Source organism: Poecilia reticulata, chromosome 17 (genome assembly GCF_904066995.2).
Source record: "Poecilia reticulata chromosome 17, P_reticulata-male-v2, whole genome shotgun sequence".
In the NCBI taxonomy this organism is placed as follows: domain Eukaryota; kingdom Metazoa; phylum Chordata; class Actinopteri; order Cyprinodontiformes; family Poeciliidae; genus Poecilia; species Poecilia reticulata.
This window is the reverse complement of record NC_088846.1, coordinates 23,674,487-23,700,349: the sequence shown is the minus strand read 5'-3', so window position 1 is coordinate 23,700,349 and position 25,863 is coordinate 23,674,487. Positions and strand designations below refer to the sequence as shown.

The 25,863-nt window shown below is 38.3% G+C and overlaps 1 protein-coding gene across 5 annotated transcripts in view; it reads left to right on the top strand.

Moving 5' to 3' along the window:
* mtcl1 (microtubule crosslinking factor 1) overlaps positions 1 to 25,863 on the top strand; it is a 69,814-nt gene that overhangs the window by 31,083 nt on the left and 12,868 nt on the right. For 3 of the 5 annotated variants that reach the window (XM_081598820.1, XM_017310009.2, XM_017310008.2), the window contains exons 6-14: positions 6,211 to 6,351; positions 9,930 to 10,025; positions 10,443 to 10,661; positions 14,484 to 14,648; positions 17,172 to 17,339; positions 20,121 to 20,396; positions 22,663 to 23,004; positions 23,973 to 24,052; positions 25,262 to 25,692. In XM_081598820.1, coding sequence (XP_081454946.1) covers positions 6,211 to 6,351; positions 9,930 to 10,025; positions 10,443 to 10,661; positions 14,484 to 14,648; positions 17,172 to 17,339; positions 20,121 to 20,396; positions 22,663 to 23,004; positions 23,973 to 24,052; positions 25,262 to 25,692 — 1,918 coding nt within the window. The remainder of the gene's footprint in view (positions 1 to 6,210; positions 6,352 to 9,929; positions 10,026 to 10,442; positions 10,662 to 14,483; positions 14,649 to 17,171; positions 17,340 to 20,120; positions 20,397 to 22,662; positions 23,005 to 23,972; positions 24,053 to 25,261; positions 25,693 to 25,863) is intronic. The other 2 variants (XM_017310006.2, XM_017310007.2) reach the window with 2 other exon arrangements.

The following is a 25,863-nucleotide window of genomic DNA, read 5'->3' as shown; positions in this document are numbered from 1 at the left end:
ATACTTGGTCAGGAATCCTTTTGCAGCCTTCAATGCGGCGTGGCATGGAGGCAATCAGCCTGTGTCTCTGCTGAGGTGTTATGAGCTGTATGCCAAAATCACCAGTATTAAAACAATAAAAGACCTGAAATATTTCAGTTGGTGAGCAATGAATCTAAAATATATGACAGTTTAATTTTTATCATTACATTATGGAAAATAATTAACTTTATCACAATATTCTAATTTTTTGAGAAGGACCTGTATATTTTGGATTGTTTGGTTCACCTTGGTTAAAGTTGGAGTTTGTGACTTTTAGAAAAATATATATTTTTTACATATTTAACTGTCACCATGTTTATGTGTGACAGTTTGAGACAGATAATCGAAAGATTGAATTCCTTCACCTCCTCCCTGAGCTGCTATTGCCGTCTGAAGAAATGCACCACTCCCAATCAAAAACAACCAATCAGAGCCAGGAGGAGGGTCCCAGTGCTGTCAATTTTACTCATATACATGCTGCTAAATCAGCTAATGGTGGAGCAATGACTTAGTGTTACTGGAACCCTGTTAATCTGCTGTCGTCAGTGGACATGTTAACTAGCCTTAGCATTAATGACGGGCTCCGCTGACGGGGAGAAGATTGACAGCGCTAAGACCCGCCTCCTTATTCTGATTGGTTGCTTTTTTGTTAGCTCTGGGAAAGCTTAATTTATTTTCTCTCATTATACCGTCACAGCATAGTCACATAGTTTCAACAAATGTGAAAAAATATTTTTATAAAAGTTACATACTGCAGCTTTAAGCATTTCTGAATCATTTAAAAGAGTTATCTTACTCTACTGTGGTACTAAAGCTAAATCACGCTGAAAAATTGGATGTTGTCAAAAATGTGGTAGTTCCCTGTTGACCTTCAGTCTCAGGTGTCTCCATGATAAGCCACCCAGCTCTGCCACACTGGCGATAGACACCACTTCTCCTCAGTCCCACCGCCATCGCTTTCTGCTGCCGCTGCATCCACATCTGCATCTCCATGCACATCCTCATAGCCAGCAGCCCTGCCTGTCCGCCTCCCTGCACTCACAGCCTTCCTGCTTCCAGTCACCCGGGGCGCTGAGCGGAGTTTGCTTGGTGTGAATGGAGTAAGTACTGAACGGGTCACAGCAGCTTCTTCCATCTGGCTCAACTTTCTGGGCCTCCTTCTCTATTTGTTGCATGGTAAAAATTTATCTTTAACCTTCTGCTGCATTATTCTGATCTAGGGGTGGGCAATTATCGTATCGTTTATCGTGATGAATTTCTTGTCATGATGAGATTTTCGATTTATTGTTGTCACTATAAACTTCAGTTAATGTTTAAAATGCTTTTTTTTTTCTACTGTTTTTTTTCCACAAGAGCATCAAGAAATATAAGTAAATTCAAAAATATTACATTTATTGATGAAGTTTTGGTCCAAAATAATTGTTTGATTTATTAGAAGAGGAAAAGATTTGTTTTTTAGTTCACTATATTGGTTTATGTTTAAGTACTAAAGGTTTGATATGAATGTTCCTATTTATTGAATGACAAGAGTAGGAGTGGGCAATTATTGAATAGTTTATAGTTTATGATAATATATTTCTTGTCATGATAAGATTTTTGATTTAACGTTCTCACTATAAATTCCAGTTGATGTTTAAAATACAATTTTTTCCATAAGAGCGTCAATAAATATCAGTTCCTGTTGAAATAAATGTGAAGGAATATATTGAATTGGTTAAACTTAATAAATTAAGTTGGATAAACTTAATTGAATTGCTTGTTACCTATAGAAGCAATTCAATTAAGTTGATTCAACTATTTAGTGTAAGTTTTGAGTTAAATTAACACAAAAAAGTAAGTTGGCATAGCAAAAGCAAAAGAATTAAGTTAAATTAATGTAAATAAGTCCATAAGAGGAACTTCAGCCCAAAAAACACTTTTTGGAGTGTAAGGCTCATTAATGAAGTTTTGGTCCAATAAAATTATTTGATTTATTTGAACAGGAGAAAATTTGTTTTTAATTTAATATATCGCTTAATGTTTAATACTAAAGGTTTGATATGTGTGTACATTAGCCTGAGCAAGGGACAGCTTCCACCAGAAATTAATTTATGATTTTTAGTTTGATTGTAGACTTTAGCCATAAATATTGTTGTAAAACAATGTACGCTGGATTCCTATTTACTAAATGACAAGAGCAGGGGTGGGCAAATATCGTATCATGTATCATTTATCGAGACAAATTTCTTATGATTTATCATTGGAATGATAAATTACAGTTAATGTTAAAAAACTGACTAACATGTTATTTTTACTATTTTCTCTACAATTTTTTTCACAAGACTAATAAAAATCAGTAAATCTGAAAATATGCTTAAGTCTCCACTTGCAGTGATATAAATCACACTTCTTTAAGTATGTCGGGTCTTGAAAAGAAGCTTATTTCAAATGGAAATGTTTTTCAAGAGCTGGTTATGAATTCTTTGTCATGCAAAATAAATCATACGGTTTCTACTATAATTTTTATTGTTATCACAATAATATTATTTTAAAAAATTATCCATATTGCCCACCCCTATTCTGATGATAATTTATTTGCTGCATAAATGGTTTGGCTTTTGTGTTTTTACAATATGTCATGTCACATACTTGGACCTACAGGAGGGAAGTGGTAACTATTGTGTTTTCAGAGACACAGACTGTAAAATGTGAGGAAAAAATAACATGTTTAGTGGCATTAGTTGCATGGTGCTGTATGAGTGGCCTGTGGAAGAACCTTGTTGCCTGGCATCCTGCTTTCTGTCCATGTTTTACTGCGGCTCAGTGTAAGCAAACATGTCGGTACGGTTTACTTCTCCAAAGCAGCTTCATTATCTCTCTGCTGCATGATCAAGCAAACATCTTGTGTTTTTTTTTTCAAATCAGTCAAACCCTGTTAGAAATGATGATACCACTAGGAGAACCCCGTCTTCTTTGTAGAGAATGTTTTAAAACTTTCTGAACGCTCCTTTTGTCTAATGACTTGTTCCTGCTTTGCTTCTCTACCTGACCTGTAGGATTTACTGGTTAGTCTGGGAGAAGCTGGGTGGTTTACACAGCCAACTGCTGCTTTAATAGCCTGATGTTTGTAAAAAAAATTAATTTCAACACAGTCACCAAAGGAACAACAATACTCTTCATAATGTATTTTTCCCTGAAAAACATTTAACTGTAGATTTAATTTTATATTTATGACCTAAAACAAAACAAACTCCAGGAAAATGTTCCAGATCTACTCCTAGATTTAGGGTTAAGTTCTCAACCGAATGAAGATTCAATAATAACGTCGAACTCAGGGTAGCGTTAGCATAAACTTGTTACATTACGAACAAAAAAAAACAATGTGTACCATGTTTTATTCATTGTTAGTGACTCAAATCTGTGACTTAGGCTACATTCACACAGCAGGTCTTCATACTCTGTTCCAAGTTTTTGCTGAAATTGTTTTTTTGTGTGTGGTTGTTCATACTGCTGATTAAAGTGTGATCAAACTTTTTGAAATATGGATGCAGTCTTATTTAAAAATTAGAAAACATTAATGTTGACCATTTTCAAGTGGTTACATTATATATTTGATCAATCCAGACATTTGCTCCGCCTGTGTATACTTCTTTATTCATTGAAAGAAATCCAACCATATCTAGTCAGTTAAACTTTTTTAGATTTCAGAACATATAAAATCAAGTTAATTCAGAAATTGAGGAAAGGTTCTTTGTGTACTGCTGACAAAAGTAAAAAAAATATATATATATATATTTAATTTTAAAAATTATAAATTGTTTTTTTATTTGAAATTTACTTTAAATACAAATGCATACAGATCCGTGATCTGTATGCAGATCACGGATCCTCATCATTAGACCTCATCATTAGACCAGGTGATTGCACTATATTGAGACGAATCCATTGCTAATTAAAACTAATAATAAAAAATATTGAAAAGAGCACTCTTTACAAAATAAAATACAGTTTAGTGAAAGCCAGCTGTCAACGGAAAATCAACATCTGACTCCATAACAGCCAGCGGCCAATCAGCTGCTGGTTCTAAGCAGAACCGCTTGGCCGGCCCGATTGGAACCACAGCTCTTGTGGTTCCAAGGGTCTGGGTGGAACCGGTCGCAAGTTGTAATGCAAACACGGTCGGAGCCGTTCCGTTCCGTACCGTTCCCTTCAGTGCGAAAATGCCTTAAATGAGCTAAAGACTGCAGCTCAGACAGAAATGCACACATTCTCCCATGAAAGAGTGGGTTTGACTTATTAGCCTTGGGTGTTTATGGCTCTTTCTCACTCGCTCATAAAGATCTGTTGATGTTTGCTGTTTTACCACTCGAATCCAACTCAAACTGAACTCTGTTTTAAATTCATTTCAGTTTGAACTTCACTGGAATAAATTAAACTGAGTCTTCTCCATTTCTTCAAGCTTTGCTTCAACTAAGGCAAATAACATGAGCTTGTTTACACATCTTTAAAGTTTAATAAAAATATTTAAAGGCAGAGCAACCTACTTTTCATAACTTATGATAACTTTTTTGTGACTTTGTGTCAAAGTAAATATGAAAATTTGTAGACTACCTTTTTTACTTTTTGGAATTAGATGCTCAGAAATTTTTGTGTGCAATATCTGTACAGATGTTTCCTGCTGTGTGATATAAAAAAACTTTAACTTTTAAGTTTAAACAGAAGCTTAAACATTTCAGTTAAAATGACCAGATTCAAATGCAAAATAACTTCCTCTACTATAACTACCCTAAAAATATTTTTATTTAGAATAGCAGCTACACCCTCTTCTGTTTGAATCCTATTTGTTGTTTTTGTCATAAAACCTTCAGTTAATCTGCCAGTATTTGAAACAAATCCTAAGATAAAAAATCAAGCTAATTTGCTTATTTTTGAGCATTGAATATGTGTTTGTCTCGGAAAGCTTTATAGCCAGATGATGATCATTAATGTTCAAGCTTCAAAAAGTGCAGCTATCCTTTTTCAAATAAAAATTTCAAGGGATTTTTTTTAGATGAACATTATGAATAGTTATTCCTTTGGTGAATTTTTTATTTATTTTTTTGCTAACCGATGGTACGATTTAGCACAGTTTCAAGGCATGCAACTAATGAGTTCCTGCTTACAACTTTAAAAAAGAGGAATCATTAGGAATATATATTTATATATTTATTTTTTCCTTTGTTCCATGCTTTTTTGTCTTAGCAACTAAGCTAGTTAGGTGGTAACCGTTAGCACATGCTACTACAGTCTAAAGGTATGTCATTTTACAATAAAATTGATTAGGAATTCATATATATTTTATACTTTTAATATTTCTTTCCATTGACCAATGCTTTTTGTCTTGGGAAGCTTTAACTTTATTGTTGGCTCGTAATCGTTAGCACATGCTAGCACAGTTAATACGTTAAGAGGTTCTATAGCTTGTAACTTGTTTCTGCTCAAAAATGTCAACTGAAACCCTTATGAATTTTTCAATGCTACATTCTCTTGATATAATTTGCTTCATACAGACTTTTAGATGCTTTCCTTAGACTTTTGCTTCTATGGCACACATGACTGTGCGCTGACATGTGTTGGAAGAACCATTAGCGTGCTAGCTCTCGCTCTGCAATTTTCCGTGGTATTTCTCAGCTGTTGGTTTGGACTCATGTATCCCTCATTGCATGCGCTTCATAACAAGTGTTTTGCATTCTTTTCCCCCGGTTCCCTCTCTTTGTTCCTCTTTGTGTTCCCATCAGATGTTTCAGCCCATGATTTTGTTCATCCTCATTCTCGTTCTCTTCTCATCTCTCTCATACGCCGTCATCTTTAAGTTGGTTTTCCTTTTTGCGCTTTTCTTCATACTCTAGTCTGACCGCTCTCCACACCGTTTAGTTCGTTAGTTGATTTTTCTTGATTTTTTTTGTATTTTATTTTATTTGCGTCCCCTCTCCTGCTTATATTCTTTATCATTTTATTTATTTTTATTTTTATTTCCCCCTCCTGCTTGCTTTCTTTCCTTGGTCCCTTACCCTATTTGGTGTCTTTTGTCTGTTTTGTCCACAATCCACTTCACACATGTCCCCCCACCTCTCATCACGACCACGGCCATCCCTTGTACCCGTTGCCCACCCTTCTACCCCTTTACCACGGCCACCACCCCTTTACCCTCCCTTCCCATGTCACTCACAGTCCGTTCAGAGGGATGAGCTGGAGTGGCGTCTAGGACAGGAGCGAGGCGTGGAGCCCCAGAGCCAGGTTGGGGGCCCGGCCCAGAGCAGGGGAGCCACGGGACTCCCCATGTACCACAGACCCCTGGCTTTAAGAATAGAGGTCAGTGCCTCCTCCCTCCTCTATATCTCCACTTCACCACCAGTTTAGGCCCTCTGCCAGGTCTTAACACATGGATCTGAACGGGTTTTGAGACGGATGCTGTTTTAATTTAATTGCTCCCTGAACTAAAATGATTCAGAGCAAAATATGACTTAAAGTTTTCACTTTAGACTGAGTGAGCAGCCGTCTAATGAAGCTCCACAGGGTTTAATGAATTTTTAAGTAGAATTTGAAAACAATCTGAAGCTTTTAATGCTTAGCATACACTGTAAAAAAAAAAAAAAAAAAAAAAAAAAAGTATCTAATTTACGATAAAATGCCAGCAGCTGTAGTTGCCAGAATGTTACTGTTCTGGTGAAATCCATTCTGGTAAAATGCGTGTTTAGACGTTAAAATTCTGGCAACCACAGCTGCTGGTATTTTACCGTATTTATATGTTAAAATTCTGTTCCTCCCCATGTATATGTATTGTAAATGTAAGTACAATCTATTTTCTCCAAAAACATGGATCAAAAATACGAATTATATATGTTTTAGTTAAATAAGATGGAGATTCTGTGAGGGAGGAAAATCTCTGTGAGGTTTGTAGATTAATAAAAATGATGAAAAATTTTTTTTTGTCATTTTCCATCAACTAGCTGCTGGTATTTTACAGTTTTATTAATTCCCCAGAGGGAAATTAGTTTGCAGTAGGCATCAAAATGCACAAACGTAAAAAATCACATTTATTTTGTTAGTGCACTTATGGATACTAAGAATATCTGAATTTCTGATATTAGTCATCCTAAAGCAGAGATCAGATGAAAGATCGAACTCTCTAGACTGGATATTAAAAGTCAGTTTAGCCTTAGCTCTCACACGCTGGGCGTATATTTGTTGGAGCTGGGCTTTCTTCACTCCAATTATCTTGTTTGCCACATCAGTGAGCCTCATTAACCTATTTTTACTAGACAAGGGACGGAAACCAAACCAAGCCATTAAGACGCCAGCGGACTCATTCAAGACACTTGCTGCCAGTCGCCACAAGAGCGGCGCCAGGCCAACATGTCAACCCCATTTCTAAGCTAATAGACATTAGCACCATTGGTAATTAGCTTACATAATACAGGGTTTCCCCCAAAAGCGATCTAAACCCGGTGGGACAGGTGCTAGAGAAGTCCACCAGTTGCCCCACTGTGTTTTTGTGTTAAAAAATCTAGTTTATTATTAGTAGTTCCTTCTTTCGCCTTTTCATGCTTTTCTATTTTCACTTCTTGAATTTTTAAATATGGAAAATGATGTTTTGTATCGACTACGAGCCACTTCGTGCAAACGTTTTACACCCACTCTGAAAGACAATAATTTAAAATACTTATTTACAATCCACCTCCAGTTTACTGTAAAGAAGTCAGTAAACTAGACTTTGGAAATAAACATATTTTTATAAATCTACTTGCCCAAATAGGGATCTGAATCACAAACAGTAGAAATAGTTAATGTATGTGATTTATTAATTCTTAAATTGAGAAATATGTAATAAATTACGCTTACAGTTACCATATTTTTATGCTTTTTAATAGTTATAGTTCATCAAAATATTGAATTAACTGGTATGCAGTGGTTAATTACATAGATACGAACCTGTTGAGCGTGAAATAGGAGTTGAAATGGGTGTCCAAATTGACCCAAAACTATTATTATTATTATTATTATTATTATTAGCAAATATTATAGCCTCTCAGACATGTTTTGTGTAATTTTTACAGTGTGATTAGTTTTGGTCTAATTTAGATTTTGCTTTTTGTTTGAATAGGGTGAAATTCAGTTAGCTCTCTTGTAAAACCTTAAAAATGTCCCTGAAATTTATCATGTTTGGCATTCAAGCAACAATCACTTGGCTTTAAACACAATCTCACCTCTATGGAGAATGTTCCTGTCAAAAAAAAGTGTATGTACAAGTAAATGTGTACAGAAAAAAACTTCAAATATGTCAGATCAAATATTTGATATGGCTTGTATGTTTTGTTTGCGAAGGAAATTCTTGAGAAAAACACGTTGGCTTGTACATACATTTTCATGTTTTTTGACAGCTATTTTTCTCCATACATTCCCGTCACATTTACTAATGTCACACCCCCATAGCTACTGAAGGTTTGATTTTAATCTCTATTTGTTTGTTTTTTTCCCCCCTACATTTCATACACGCAGTGATAGTTTGGATTCCAGTCGTTCTGCTGCTGGTTTTTCGTCTTTCAAGGCGTCAGCAGCTAAAATCTGCTGTTGATGTGACTGTTAGAGGCATCAGAGCTGAGTCTGCACACATTTCACCCCGAAGCGAGGCGATGCCCCCTGGCGCCAGTCCACCACTGAACAGACTCACTGTCCAGACTCAACTGATTAAACTAAGCATTTAAATACACGTTGTGCACCATAAATATCATGCATCTCTTGTTTTTAGCGACCTGGCTCTATACGCTGAGGCCATTCATAATCACCGGCTGATGTTTGTGTTTATAGAGTTGCGTAATGCTGGCAGTGGTGATGCGGCACATTGCTGCTGAGTCACAGTTACAGCACATTCGTGTGGACTTTTTGTTCATCTCCTGTGCTTTCAGCAGCAGCCTAATCTGTGGGGTGAAATAAATGAATGGGTGAATGGGAAAGCAGCTTGGATATGGCAGGATTAGCAGTGCGCAGTCAGCATGTGTGATTTGCATTTCATTTGACATTGGGCTGACAGGGAGGTGATGCCGGGTCAGGACAAACCGAGGAGCTCGACTTACGACGGAGCAAACAGAAGAGGTGCAGAGATGGAAATTAAAAATGTAACATTCATTCTGTAGGTTAAATTTAGCTATGTGGCTATCAATTTTTAACACGAATGATCACATCCATATTCATAAAAATACTTAAAAGCAAATATGAGAAGTTCTTGCTGAAGCTGCATTATTCAACCTACAACATTGATTAGAAATACATTTATGTGCATCTAAAAAAAAGAAAATTGCATTAGAAAGGTTACAGCTAATTAACGCCCAAAATTCAGTTTCTCTGAAAATTATTAGGTCAGTATTTTTCAAGGTGGGGGGCATGGGCGCCTGGAGGTGTGAGAAAAAAAAATCGCAAATTTCTATTTTTTTCCCTCAATTTCTGAAATTCAATTCTCAAAAATTAAATTCTGTTTTTTTTGTTTGTTTGTTTCTTTTGTATAATATAAAATTTTTCAGAAAAACTGACGTTTGGGTTTTGATTACCTGCACTCTATATTAATCAGAATTGACAGAAGAATTGCTTGAAATAAGCCACTCTGTGTAATGCCACCAGATATTAGTTATAAATGTTCAGTGGTATTTTAATTAACTGAGATGTCTTTAAAAACAACACAGTACCAAATACTTTAGTAAAACTAAATGAAGCATCTTAAACAAGTTATCTGACAAGTTCAACAGGTGGTTTCATTTGCAGTGAATAAATGAACATCAATGAATAAAATCAGCAGGAAAATCCTCATTTTGGCCTTTAAACACAACTTGGATTGTGGTAAAACTTTTGCATGTATCTTAATAAAAGTTTTTCTTTTTGTGCTGTTGTGGGTTCAGCACCGGGACACGGCGGCTGCTGAGGTTCAGTTTCGTCTGGATCACGAACGACGGATGAGAGCCGTGACAGAGGAGCCTGGAAGCAACCTGCCTCAGGTACGCCGTGACATCACAGTTTACCTCCGGCAGGTGTATTTCACTGCAGAGATTTGGACCTTAGGTGGACAAAGCAAAGCTTTAAGGAAGACTTCATTCCGCTTTTTGCACGTAAATAATAACAAACAGGAGTTAATTATTAAATTTGGTAAAACTGCTTTTTTTCTACAATACTCAGTGTTTTACTGAACCTGTAAAGGCTTTTGAATTTAGTTTGGGTGGTTTTGTTTGGTGGTGCAGTTGTCTAAATATTTTTTAATATTTAAATGACATTTAGCATAGCCGTTGAAACCCATGAATTGAGGCTATTAGTGCTTAGTTGAAGAATCAAATGTAGGTAGGTATATGTGTTTATATTCTAATCACGACTTTAGGTTAATAATCTTTACAAATTGACATGTTTTTCTGTGGCAAAAGGAGCAGCGTTTACGCCTGGAGACGCAGCGTGAAGGCCTGGAGCTTCAGGGCCTCCAGAGCCACGAGGCGCCCTGGGCTCAGGAGCGAGCGCTGCTGCAGCAAGAGGTGCGCCTGTTCAGACGCAACACCATCATCTTCTACATGAAGCTTAGGGGAATCCTGCTGCACTGGAGGCTCGGCTGCAAGGGTGACTCTGGAGACGAGACCGCCGCTCCCGACGTGAGTCACGCAGCTGCCGCTCTCAAAAATACAAACAAAGACGGTTATCTGTCTGCTGCAGGTTTCAGACTAACTACCCTAATGATCAATCAACTGAGTGAATTTCATGGTGCTTAAATTTGGTGTTTTCCAGGTTTGGAAAGTGCTTGATTTTTTTGTATATGGTTCTTGAAAGTACTTGATATTCAAACTGCACAGTTTTGAGATAAAGTCCAATCTAACCATTGATTAAAAACTTGAATTTAGAAAACATAATTTACAACCGAAACCAGATATTTTCATACACTTTATAAAGACACTGACATATTTTTGTGTCTCTGTCTTAAGTTAAATAAGATTTAACTTTTATTGTTTTAGATCAATTTAATTATCAAAATTACTTCCATTTGCTAAATGTCAGTAATTTTTTAAAAGATTTTCTTTGGTAATTTTCTTTGTATGTTGTGTGCATTTAATTTAAGCAGGAAGGTGATTTACCTTGACACCACATGCTTGGATCATTTAAGTGTAATTAATTATTATTCCGAATTTCTCAGTTACTCATTGATCTTCATATTTTAAATAAAGGTTGTCTAATATTTTATATGTTAAATAACGTTATTGAAATTGGGGGATTTTTTTGTTAAATTTCTGTTTTGCTCTCAGACTGGTCAGATTTAAAGGGTGTTTGTCTCAAAACATAAAATTTTATATTTTAGTTAATTTTCTTCCTGCAGTAAAGTGTAAAATACCACAATAAAACATTAATAACAGTAATTAATGAAATCATATAATAGTGAAACTGTCTTTTTAGTTCATTTGTATTGTTTTTAACTCCAAAGTGTGACATGGAAATGCTTGAAAAGTGCTTGGATTTTACATCTTGCTTTTGTTACTTTAGGACATGTTTCCTGATTTCAGTGGAGATTATTTCTAAAGTCTGTCAGATTCCAGGTTATTAAAACCAAAGCAGTAAAGACAATAAAAACCGAGCTTCTCATCCTGAGTCGTTTGCAGTGGTGGAGATATTTTGTCTCCACAGGGACTCGTGTACCTGCAGGTCTGACAGCCGAGTAGCTGCCAGGCTTGATTGAGTCTCTCCGTTTACTGTTTGACTCGTCGATTCTGCAGTCGATGTTCCACTTCTGCTTGTTATCCTCCCGGGTTTCTGGTTGATTGGAGCCGCAATCTGTGAGATTCATGTTGTGTTTCGTTTTGGCTTTTGTTCAGAGTATTTCCTGGAGATCATAGCCTTCAGCAAAGTTTGTCCTTTGCTGTTTAAATCTCTGTTGATGGAAACCTGAGTGCTGTAGTTAAAACTACAGCATTGATTTAATGATGCTGTAACGTATGTGTTGAGGATTTTGACCTCGGTTGCTGGATTTTCTTAACTGACCACTACAGGGCTTCGGTCAGAAAGCACACTGGTCATCAGGTGTTTAAATAGGTTTACTGAAGAATTATGTCAGCGGTGCAAATAAATTGAAGCAGTTTCTGAAAACACAGAAATAATTAATAAAGGTTTAAAATTACTATTGCAAAAATGTAAATATAACAAATCACAAGCAAGTAAAAAAACATCTGCATTAATTCCCTCTGTGATAAGGGCTGTTTAAATTTAAATGATGCAAAACTTGGAACCAATCTAGCTCTGACTGGTCAAAGCTAGATAGTTTTAATAAAAATCAACCACATTAGGAATAAAACAGACATTAACAAAACTATAGAAATATACCAGCAGCTAAACGACTGTCAGTACTGATTATTAGAATCCATCTATTCATGTCACATGACTGATACCACTACTGACATCATCAGTGACTGCGGCACCAGGCTCAACAGTAAACTGAAAACAAATCAGCTGACGAACGTCAAGAAGAAGAAAATAAACAGATCAAACCTCCTTCAAAATAAAAGGAAGCACTTCAAAATAAAAGTATAGATATGAGACATTGAAGTATTTGAAGAATTAATACCAGCCGCCCCCACATTTACGTGTAAATGTGTAAACCCAGAGATTCTTCAAGTCTCTTTCATGTCACCCTGAAGTACAGGAAGCTCCATGAGTCGAGCAGCTGGTCTCATGTAGACTTTGTCTTTGACCTTCTGCTGTTCTGACGCATCCGTCTGGACTAGTAACAGTCTTAACAATTCTACCGATAGGCCATTGAGCTCTCAGAAGTGATGGGTCAATGATTAGCACAACAGAGTCCACAGTGATGTTCTTCGATGATGTTTGCCACTTCTGATGGGTCTGGAGGTTCGGCAAGTAGTTCTTTATGAATTGGAGCCAAAACTGGTCCATTAGTGCCTGACAGTGTCGCCATCTACTTTGCCCGATACTGGCTGGAGCGTAGTTCACTGGAGGCAGAGTGGCATCCTGTCGCCCATCAGGAGGATGTTTGGAGTGATGGGGTCCAAATCAGCTAACACGTACCCTAGTGACTTTCCCTCTACTTCCACCAGAACCTTGTAGAGAACATCTTCTGAAACTGATTGATTGCCGACTGCAACTTGGAGGCCAGATTTATTTCCCGTTCCCATGCTCCGTCCAAGTGGGGAGAACTCAGTGGGGTGAATTTAAACTCAATCTGGTATTCTGTCAGTTGATCTTTCAGTTGTGGTTCCATGGCTGCAAATGCCTCCCTGAGTTCTGGTGATGGACTGGTTCTGTTGCCACCCCATGAGCTTGTCGAATGGCTTCCACTAGTTCTTTTCATGAATTGTACTGGGTAGCATCAGGGATGTCTCTGTTGGGTTCTACAGCAGTGAAGCAGCAGAAAGTGGTACCTTTTAATTCAGATGAGCCCACTGTTGCTGTTTGCTCTGGTTTCTTTGGCCAGTTTTCAGCACTCTGTTTAAGAAATGGAGATCCTTGGCTCCAGCAACCAGGTCCTGCTACTTCCAGCAGTGGTTTTCCCCTTGTTATATCATCGGCAGGATTGTTTGGGCTGTCAATGTACCCCCAAGCCTGACTGTCAGTTGGATTTTGGATTTCCGACACACGGATTTTTGTTTCCAGAAGATTCATGGCGTCTTGGTCTTCTCGTGAGTCCTTTCGGAAAGGTAGGACATCAAGTTGTCTTAACCTCTCCACATTTCGATATAGAAGGTCTTCTGGGCTGACGAATGAAGTGAAAAGGCACTGTTGCACTGATGTTTGGTTTGACACACCCTTTTCTGGTCCTTGCAGGGCCCAATCCAAGGGCAGTGTGAGTAGCTATGGGACCTCTTTTGGATCCTTTGCTGATTGGCTCAATAGCAATGATGAGGTGCACATGGTCTGAGCCAAGTAACACTAATGGCTGTATTTTGTTGAATGACTTCAGGGGTATTCCTCGAAGGTGGGAATATCGTTTTTGCAGTATCCGTATGGGGTAGGTTTGTTCCACTTGGTCCAGAACCTGCTGCTGTAAAGGCTCCCTGTACTTTGAACCGGTTCTGTGGGTTGTCTTTGAAGGAGATCTCAAAGTTAACCTTTGACCCGTGGAGGTGTGTGGCATCTGTCCGCACTGTGCGTAGGGCGAGGGTTTCCAACGCATTTTTTAGCCTGAGGTAAAATCTGAAATGCATGATAATTACCGTACAGTTTCAGAAAGTATTGCTTTCCTTCCCAGTTTAATTCCTGCCAGATTTACTCCACCTAAGTCCACATGTGTGTGTAAATGTCCAGAATATGAATCATGTGTGTTTTCCTCCAGACTCAACAGTGGCTGCCTGTCTTCTTCTTCACTGTAAATGTTCGGAAAAGCTGCCAATCTGTGGCAGGAAGTGTTGCTATGAAAACAGAACGGAGTGCATGAATCAGAGCGCGGTTGTTCCTGACTCGCTCATCTGTTCCAGTTGGAGAAGCTGGAGGGTTTCCCAGAGATGGGAGTGACGGCGGAGCCGGCGGAGGCAGAACGAGACGACAGGCCGAGTTTAGCACAAACGCCGGGGGACGTCCCTGAAGCTGGACCCACCGTCCCTCTGCTGTCCCCTGACCAGCACCTGCAGCACCAGAGACAGGTACCGACCCGCTTACAGCTGCTACGCTCACGTTTTAAATCGCTGGACATTAAATATATATAGATAGTTCCCATGGGACGTCACACATCTATGAACTTTTTCTTTTACTGTATTTCGAACAAATAACAGTAACGTACATTGGGGTCTTTAACACAGTGACAAATATCACAATATTATAATAAAAATAAAGAATAACAACATTGACAGTGTTGGAGTAGAGGTCTTGCAACCTTCAAAGTAGAATGAATAAATTAAAAAACTGAAGTTAAATAAATACATAAATTGGTCAATTAAAGCAAAGTATAACTTTTCATGTATACTATTTTCTTAACAAAAAGAGTCAAAAATACATTCAAATACAAATAAAAGGTCTGCTGCAGCAAAAGAAAAATAAAAGTAAAACATAACACAGGGATCTGCTTATGAGATAAAGTTAAATCTTTGTAACTGACAGCCATCTTTGCAGGCAGTTGCTATGACAACAATAAACAAGCTACAAGCTTAGAATTATTTTCAACTTCTACCTAACTTATAAACAATAAAACTACATAGAACATATTACTCAATTACAGTTTTTGAGTACTCTACCCACCTCTGTGTAGCACTAAGATAAATATCAGTGATATTTACTATATTTACTGCTGAAATAGCAAAGTTAGCTTAGCTAACGTAGCTTATAGCTGCAAGCTAAAACGGACATGTGGGGCAACAGATTTTTCAAAGGGTTTGGTTTGACTCAGTTCATTGTGAAAGAGAACCACACCTGTAACAAAGGTTACAACTTCATCCCAAATTGAACCGAATCTACCGCTCCGTTGTCAATACACTCCAACATCACAAACCCATGTTTTGTTGCTGCAAATTAGAAGAAGCTTAACTGCAGAGTTCATTCTGTGTTAAAGTCACAAATATTTAAATGAGAGATTCAGCTCAGATGAAATAAAACAGAAACCGCCGTGAAATTTGGTCGGATTAAGCCAATTTAGAAACATGGCTGCACTTAATCCTGAAAGTTTTATTTGTTCTGAAATTTAAATGTCATCCTTTCATCTGAAATTAGTGAATCAATGGTTTTTGAGCTTTTCAGTTGTACTTTATTCTCTATGTAAAAAAAATATTTGGATGCTTCTGGTTACAGCTCTCTGGCACAGAAAGCAGAGTCTGACCCACTTAGCTGGTTAGAGGCACCAGATTTGTTGATTAAACCCAGTTTTCTGCTCTTATTGAGACCAAAATCAAATCCTGGAATCTCAGTTAAATGTGATGTTTAAAGAAGCCGACGTGTTTTCAGGATTCTGTCCGTATTCAGCTCTCTTAGAGATCTGCTTTTAGGTCCCAGTCGCCCACTTTACCTGTCTGTAACGTAAAACCTGTACATGTAGGCAGCCTGGATGCATTATTAATCACCCTGAAGTGCTTAACTTTGTAAAAGCTTTTGATTTTTTTCCTCTTCACATCATGAAGAGGATTTTTCCTGAGATCTGACTTCATGGTCCTGTGGGTAGTTTTCCATTTTACCCGTACAATGTTCTGTTGGGTAACTACAGTATGTGCAAGCTGTAGTATGTTTCACCAACTGTTGTACATTCACAGATTTTTCTGTAGGAGCATTTTTTTTATGGAGCATTTATGAAGTGTTAGGAATAAAACGTGTCTTTTGAAGCTGAAATGCAATGCTGGTTGATGCGTTATTAGTTAGAGTTTAGAAAACTGCCAATCCAGGAGAGTCATTCATTTTCATTCACTTGAAAGAAGTTGTCTTGATCTGCCGTTTGAAGCAGCCAATCTCCTGTTGTTCCCCCAATCTGCTCCTCCATACTAGTGGCAGCAGCAATTAGCAAACACCTGGTGGAACTGCAGATCTGCTGAGCTCAGTATATATGAGCTGATTCTCAGTCCAACGCTCCTAAGAAAGGTTTCAAACGGCTTAATGGAGGAGCATTGTTGTGATGACATGCTGAAAGCAGAGTGTCGAAAAGAGCAGGAGCTTCTTAAAGAGACAGAGGCCTAATTTCAAGGTGTCAGATTTCTTTTAAATCATGTTTGATGTATTTTATAACAACTGAAAGTAACACAGTTACTTGATTGTGCTATAAAACGGCTTTATGTGCCTGGAAAATACAAACTACCAGCCATTTAAATTTAGCCTTCACTTTATTATTGGTCTTAAACTTTCACGGCAGCTTCAGGCCTTCCTGCACCTGAGCTCATTTTAAATTTTTCTGAAAAGGCTGACAGAGCCAGCAGCCCTGTAGTGACACCTCCAGGTGATAACTGGTTTCCCAGGAACTGAGTGCTCTCCACAGGAGGACCACCACAAGCGAAACCCTCCGCTGAGCCAAGCTGCTCATGCAAGTCTATTAAATCATATTTCAGCTTTTATTACAGTGTAACTCTGAGATTTCAAAGGGTTTCTGGCAATATTTTGTGCCCTTCTGTGTCTAAATATTTATGCAGCCTTCCTGTGTGAAATGTTGCTGTTTCATTTTTAAAATAATTGAAGTGTTGGTTGTCTGTTTGCAGTTTGGTGAGAACAGGCGAGTGCTGCAGGCCCTGCGATCTCTCCTGGAGGAGTTTCGAGACGAGCTGAGGGAGGAGCAGATGAGGCGGTGCCAACTGCAGCAAGCGTATGCCAACGACAAGGCCGCCTGGGAGGTCAAGTGGACGGAGATGAAGTGCCAGGCCGCCCAGGTACAGATGGCGTCTCACCGCCCACCTTTACAGGAGCTCAGCAATCTGGTGGAAAAAAGCTGCTCTTTCAGGAAACAGTTAGATGACAGGAAACATGTTGCCTCTTCCAGGCGTGACGGCCAAATCTGAACACGCTGCGTGTGTTAGCCATTCCAGGCTGCAATGAAATTATTCAAAATAAACCTAATTTTGATTTAAATATTGTTACTGAGGACATTTTGCATTTAAGATAAAAAAAAAACCTTGATATGCTCTATCCACAACTCCTCAAGTGCTAATTTTAGCTTCACCCAACTATAAAAAAAATTTATTTTATTTATAAATGATAATATTGTTGTTTTGAGACTAATTTTAAGTAATGTAATGGTCCACATGTGCACATTTTCAATAAACTTTAAATTCTAATGAACATTTATCACTGGAACTGGAAGACATTTTAAATATCCAAAATAAATTAACAAAACAACAGAAACCACAGATAAAGTTAATTATAAAGTCTTCTAAATTTATAAATCATAAACAATGATCAAGCATACACTAAAGAAAAGCTATTTTATTGCGTTTTAGGCGATAAATGTTTATTTTCTTATTTGGGTTAAATGTTCTAACCGAATGTCCTGGAGTTCCGCTCAGGTTGCTAGGTAACGGGCTTGGCTTCTCTGGGGTTGCTAGGTAACCGCCTTGCTGATTTATGACGTTACATTCCGGAGGTATTTTTTAAATGGCTGGTTGTTGTTTTTTAAGTTCTTGGACTGTTTTTAAAAGCAGTTGAGGCCCAAATACAAAAACCATTCAAAAAGTGAGTCTTGCGTAACTGGTTGGGAAAGAAAAGCCCAGAAAGTACTGAAGCCACATTAAATCGATCCAGCAACTCAATCTCCTGTAGAGCGGCAGCTCACAGTCAGTTGGAGGATATGTTCTCCGTCCGGCCGAAGCGTTCGGAGATCCAATCTGAAGCTCGCCGTGTCAGAGCAGAGTCTCTTCTAAGCTTTATCTGATTAAAAATGGGAAAATGCAGCTTTTGGAACCAATTAGGAGGTTTCAGCTATAGGAAGAAGATTATCTTTTTAACTCTTGCGCTTCTAATCCGTACGGCTCTTACATGGTTCAATCCCCCCACAGTGCAGAGGTTGCTGAGGGCTGCTCTGAGAACTAATGTGCTTAGTTTCATCTGATAATGTCGGGTCGCTCGCTCCGGGCTGCTTCGTTCTGATTAAGCTGTTGGAAATGTTCTTTTTACCCATCGTGATTATGCAGCTCAGCAGAACGGAGGGGAAATGAAAATTGCCCCTCACCTGTGTGTTTAGATGTGAACATAAGGTCCAGTTTGACCTCTGGCTTGTTTGAAAAGCCTCACAGAGTTTTACAGTTGCAATATAAACAGGGCAAACAGTTGTGAAAGTTATGCAAGCGGCCTTGAGACGCTCCTCACATTGCTGAAACACTTCGTTCTGGTTTGTACTGTTCTGCTGGCGGATCAAAGCTTCTCTAAAGATCACAAAAAAATGAGAAGTTGCACCCTTCTTTTTGTTCTGCAGCTTTGAAGATTTCTGCAGGACCTTTGAGTCCTTCATTCAGCATTTCTCTTTCTCAGGAGAAGACGGATTATAAGGCAAATTCAGGAGAACAGCTTTTGAGTTTTGTCTGAAATGAACAAAGTAACAGAGGCACCCAGTCACAACCGAACTGACTATATGTTGGTTGTTTTAATCTAAAACCTGTTGTGCATTTTCCCCCCTGGAACAGATTAAGACAAGCTTTTAGCATGAACAAAAGCAGAAAGAAAATAACAAAAAGCAAACATGACTTTCATCACGTGTTGGAACGGTTCACAGGCCTTGTCCACATGTATAAATATATTTATAAAATCAAAAATCTCCGCCACATCGTTTAAAGAATATTATTGTACACACAGGATCAGTTTCAGAAACGTTTTCATCCACATAAATCCACACAAATCTGCCTCAGAGAGTGGTTTTAAACATGCCACACCCATAGGGGGCAGTGTAGCGCAAAGCTAAAACCGGTCAGGGAATCAGATTGCTTCAAAGCAACCACGACTTTTAACCACATAAACATATTTCATATAGTATTAGGAATGCTTTAAAATATGCAAATAAATCATTCAATTCCTTTTAGAAATTAGAAAATAAATATTTCTATTGCATAAAATGTAACAACATACCACATTCTCACCTGAGGACTTCTGGAGTGAGGATATATCAAGTCAAAGGTTTTTTTATCTTTAATGCGAACTGTATGTATTGTTTTTATACAGTTTTGACTTGATGACTGCTCTGAATATGTTCTTTCAGCAGATTCTCTTTTTTGAGTCTGTACTCTCCAATTACTGATTAATCAATTACTGGTTGATCCTTATACAATAATTGGTTAATCACGATTAATTTAGTTAATCAATTCAGTAATAGTTAAAATAAGATTTTTTGTTTTTGTTTTTGTTTGGGGTTTTTTCAGAATTTGAATCGGATTAAGCTAAAATGCTTATATAACATATGGCATAGCTTTGGTTTAATTCCAGCTCAGAATATGTTGTTGTTTGAGCAAAATTGCCTTTTTTTGAGTCAGTTAATTATTAATCGACTACTAAATTGTTTGACGATTATTTGTTATTGATTTATCACTATTGATCATTTCAGTCCTAGTTTTAGTCTTCACTCTGATGAAAAGGGCAACATTTTCTCTTTAGCCATACATCTTCCTGCCTCAGGTGCCATATTTGTTTAAATCTACCCCAGTTGTCTGTGTGTTTGGTCTGAGCAGCTGGAGGAGGAGGCAGGTGAAAAGGTGCGAGGTGAAGCTCAGGGAGGCGAAGAGGAGCCGCCTGGAGGAGAGGCGGAGTGGGCCCTGACCCAGGAGCGCGAGGAGCACCAGCGCCTGCTAGCCCAGAGCCACAGCGAGTCTCTGGACCTGCGCTGGAGACTGCAGCATGGAGAGAAGAGGTGGAGCCGCGAGAGGGCGGAGCTCCAGGAGCGCTTCGACCGGGAGCGCCAGGAGTGGGACGGCAGCATGAGGGAACTCCGCCGGAAGATGGACCGGGTGAGTGGGACTGGGACTGACCCAGTTCTGGACCGAAGTCTCACCAAGTGAGAGAAGCATCCAGATTTTAAGAGAGAACTCTGGATGTTACTGTATAAGATGCTGCTCAGCTGGTCCAGTAAGTTCAGGAATATCATCCAGCTGCCATGGCAACGGGATTATTCAGACATAAAGATGGTTAACGATCTAACCACCATAACTCAGCATCCATCTGTTCATCCATCCGTTTATCCATCCATCCATCCGTTTATCCAGCCGTTTATCCGTTCATCCATCCGTTTATCCATCCATCCGCCCATTCGTTTATCCATCCGTTTATCCATCCATCTATTTATCCATCCATCCGTTTATCCATCCATCCATCTGTTTATCCATCCATCCATCCATCTGTTTATCCATCCATCCATGTATGTTTCATATTTATATTCCAACTCCTCATTATTAAAAAATAATTTGACATGAAAAGTCTGAGGGACCCTGAACTTATGATCTTATATTAATCAGAACATCTCAGAGAGATTTTTAAAATGAAGATGATGAAATATAGAAATATTTTCAAGTCTTAAAGATGAAACTAAATCGAATCTTGAAGTCTTTGACTTTCTCTCAGCTGATCACAAATGATTGTATTAATCTGAGAGGAGAAGCAAAGAAAAAGCTCTCAGATTGAATATCATCCCTGTTGTGGTTCAAGCAGCTTCCGAGCATCACTGAATAATGGATTTACTTTTTCCCTCCGTTTCACCGGATGCTTCACTCTCCGTTTTGTGGCTGCTGGTCAAAGCAAAAAGCAGCAGAACGAGCATCATTACCATGATGGCACTGTGAGTCTATTATCATATAAAGCAGGGAAGAGGAACACAGCTCTCTTAACACGGCTAAAAAAAGATGCTAAGGCGGCACCACTGAATGTAGATATGAAGCAGTAAAGGCAGATAGATTATTCAGCAATGTGTTAATTAAGGTAGCCTAAAGATACTAAAATAAGCTGGCTCTTCTTTCTTATTACATCAATAAATTAGAAAAAAAATGGAGTCTATTCATTTAAAGCATCAATAGTTGAATTTATGTGGCCACAGCCCATGGTGTTAATTTAAAGCAGCAATAGGTGGCACCGTGTTTTATGTGCTTCATGGAGAGAGATGATAAAAATCGACAGGGCAGCCAGTGGAAAAAATGACGGGAAATAAATGTTAATTAGAGCTTTCACACATAACAAACGGCATCTGTTTGGGTTTTAACTGTAAATATCCTTATACAAACTGAAAGATGACCAACCAGAACATATTATTATTAATAATATAGCATGTTTATGTAACAAAATAAAACTTCAAACTTGAAATTTCAAATTGCAAGTTTGAAATTATTGCCATAATTTATTTCTTTAATGCAATCATAAATAATCCAGATTTTAAGTCGATTAAGCTTGAGGGTTTAAAGGATTTCAAAGCCCACTTGATGCCACACTGTAGGGCTGCACAATATAGCGCAAATACATCATCATCGCAGTATTGCAGTGTGGAACATTCACATCGCAAAGAAAGAGGACGATTAATTGGATTAATCTCAATGGATCTATTATTTATTTGTTTTTAATTAATGAGCCAAACAGATTATATATTTTTCTAGGAGAAACATTTGCATAAACTTAGCACTGAAGTGAACAATCGGATTAATTATGATTAATCGATTATTGAAATACTTTTCAACTTCTTTAGTAATTGATTAATCGTTAACTGGAATATGCCGACTCAAAAAAGACAATTTTTTACCCAGAAATATTCAAGTGGCATAGCTTTAGCTTCAACTGGTTCAAATTCTGCATAAAAAATAATTTAAAGAACTCTATATATCACCTTTTTTGATCCAATTATTAATTGGTTAATCTTAAATGATCAGCAGGTTGTCCTTGCAAAGTGTTTAAGTAAAACTTGAAAGGGTTGAGATTTTCAAATGTTGATGTTAGAAATTTGCTACATATGATAAAGCATTCATTTGTAAAATGTTTTTCTTATTTTAAAAATGAATATAAGCATTTGTGTCTTTTAATGCATTTCTAATATTGTGTATAAAAGGCTGAAATGAAAAATATGCAGATTGTACCTTTTTCTTTTATTCAATTAATCGTCAGAATAATCAAAGATTTATCAATTAGAACAATCAATAGGTAATTCCAGCAAAAACTGGCAGTACTTCTCCATCTTTAAACTTTTCTTCATGGAGAATCCAGAGAGGCTAAGGTGTTTGTTTACCTTTAATCGTTCAGATGCAAAGGGAACTGAACAGCAGACGAGGCGAAGGCCCCAACGTCAAAGATGGGAGCTTAGCCCACAGAGGAGTGTTTTCACCTCAGGAAAGCCCGAGCAGCGTCCCGCGCTCCCCTCACGCTCCTCCGTCCCCCTGTTCGTCCACTCCAGTGCCTGCGCCCCCCACGCGCTCCCACTCAGACTCTGAGGCGTTGCTGGGAGAGAAGGGGGCCGCCGTGAGGCTGAAGGGCCCGACGGAGAACCTGTTCCTGGATGCGCTGTCTCTGGACCCCCTGAGTGGCCTGGAGGTCCCGCCGCCCTGCCGGCTGGAGAGCGAGAAGAGGTTCCCCTGCCTGAACGAGGTTAGCATGTTAGCATGTCAACTGAAGTTAACGTACAGTTATATGAAGATATGACCCCATCCCTCACAAGATGATGCTCATAAAGGTGGCCAGTAGTGGGGGGCATACAGTATATATATATATGAAATACTCTTCTGTATATGATATACTCCTATATTTAATAAGTTGTTTCTGTTTTTATTTCCAGTTCCAATAGGTTAGTATCACATTATTATTATTATTATTATTATTATTATTATTATTATTTGTATAAAAATGCATTTATTTTTTAAACGTATTTAAATATTATAAATTAAAAATTGTACTGGGTTTTACATACATATACATGAAATATAATTAATAAATGTTTATATATTTCAGTTGTGTTTGTTTTCCATTTTACTTAATGTTTTTGAACATTGTTTTATTTTGGATATTTAAAATGTTTCCAGTTGCAGTGTGGTGTGTGTTTTTTTTTTTTACAAAACCAGTTTATTAGTCTTCCAAGCTAATTAACATGGGTTATTAAATTACATCTGTCACATTAAAACAACAATATCTTTATCGCAATAACTACTGTCACAATAACAAAATTTGTTATTATGACAATTCTAGTTCCACTTTGACCACCCACTGTTTAGTAACAAAAATCCAGCTTGTTTTATGCCTGCTCAGTTAACATCAATTCTTGGTGTTATTTGGTAATAAAAAGAAGGGTTTGTTGCTGTGAAAAGATTTTCTAGACCAAATAAAGTAAAGAAAATATCCAAAAGGTTAGGAAATTGTCTACATTTTACTAAGACAACAAAACTGTCACTTTGTTCATTAACATAATGCTTGTCTAAATTGTTACTGAGCATAAAAAAATCACAACATAATTATTTTAAGTTTCTAATACAATGTGGCCGCAGAGTAGCTTCAGCTCTGGGATTCTGGCCAATGTTTGCCTCCACTGCTGTGTGTAAACAGAGTTACATCTGTTGTTTCAGGCTCTCAATGAGATTTCAGAGGGTGACGGCTCTCCTGGATACCCAGAAGAGGAGATGAGGGAAGGTGGAAGTCTCCTCAGGTAGGAGTTGAACCCCATTCAGCCTGACTGGTTGTCGTTTCCAGGCTTTTACTGCATTTCTCTCACTCCTTCGTACACGACGGCCCCTTGGGACGCTTTGTGTTGATTCTGTTTGCTTTTACTAGAAGTGACGCACAGTTTGTCCCTGGTGGCTTTTATTTGGTCTTTTCTTTTTAAGCAGGATAGAGATCCACGCTGCTTTGATTATAAATAATTCAGCCAACTTTGAAATATTAAGAAGCTTTCATCTGGTTTGCAAAAAAAGAAAGAAGGAAAGAATGAAATGTGTTGAGATTACTTATCATCCTGAGTGGGGATAGAAAGGAGACGAGTTCATGTATTTTCAGGAACATATGAAATGTTTTGTCATGTCTATAAAACGAGCCGTTTCAGAATCTAACGTCACAAATCTCACCTTGTAACCCCAGAGAAGCCAGCCCGTTACCTAGCAACCCAAACGGAACTCCACTCATCACCTAGGAACCAAGTGGAGTTCCAGAACATTTGGTCATAATAATAATAATAATAATAATAATAATAGATTTTATTTATAATGCCTTTTATATCTTTAGATCCCAAAGGGCAAAAACATTACAAGCAATCGTAATGAATAGAAATAATTAATAAAACGAATAAATAAAAGCGATTAAAACCAAATTCTAAGAAAATGCTTCTGCTTTTCAAAGATGTAGCGTTGTTTAATTGCGAGTCTCTTTGCAGCCATTTTTACGCGAGTGTAAATGTTGAGTTGGGGGGGCGTGGTCAGAAGCAACTTACTTTAATTTAAAGTGACAAAAGGTCCTAAAGCAGATGAAAAGAGATCAAAATAGGCATAACTGAGCAGACTAAAATCTTATTGTCTGAATGAGTTTTTCAAAAATCGTATTTTGAATAGTCCGCAGTGTACGGGTGTCCAAAGTGTGGCCTGGGGGCCATTTACGGCCCCTGAACTGATCATGTCTGGCCCCTAACCTCAGTTCAAGAATGATACAAATTTGTTTCCCTGGCATAGGTGTTTACAAAATTATTACAGACAATGTTAAAATAGAAAAGGACAGTGTAGTAGAATTACTACTGAATGTAATTTTTTTTCAAATTAGTTACTCATGTAAATGTAATTAGGTCAATTTAACTGGTTCCTACCCATCTGTGTTGGTTTATTACTTGCTCATGGTTTCATTTATTGCTGTTGATGTGTTTTATGTTTAGAGCCAAGTCTGTTTGCTCCATGAGCGACTTCCAGCGGCTGATGGACAGCTCGCCGTTCCTCCCCGACAAGTCACGCCCCGGCGGCCCCGACCGAGACGACGTCACGCCGCCGCTCTCTCCGGACGACCTCAAGTACATCGAGGAGTTCAGCAACAAGGGCTGGGGCTTCCCCGGCCCGCGGTCAGTTCTGGAAGGGGAGGCCGGGTCCGACCAGTTTCCGCCGGCCTCCTGGTTCCTGACCACCAGCGCCACCATGACCACCAGCACCCTGAGCAGCCCCGAGCACTGCCACAAGTCCCCGCTCCGGGGCCCCGGGGCCGGGGTCGGAGTGGAGCACTACGGGGTTCCCATCCTCCACAGTCCAACCCGAGCAGGGGCGGCGGACCAAACCGCCACCCAGGACCCGGATCTGCTTTATTCCAAAGGTAAAGGTTAGTTATCAATTATTCTGATGCAACTATTATAGAAATATTTTTTACTAGAGATGCACCGATTAATCGATTAAAATAGATTATTTCAACAACTGATTCATCATGATTAATCTGATTTCAGCCCTACTTGATAGATTTTTTTTTTAACAGAATTTGAACCGAGTGAAATTA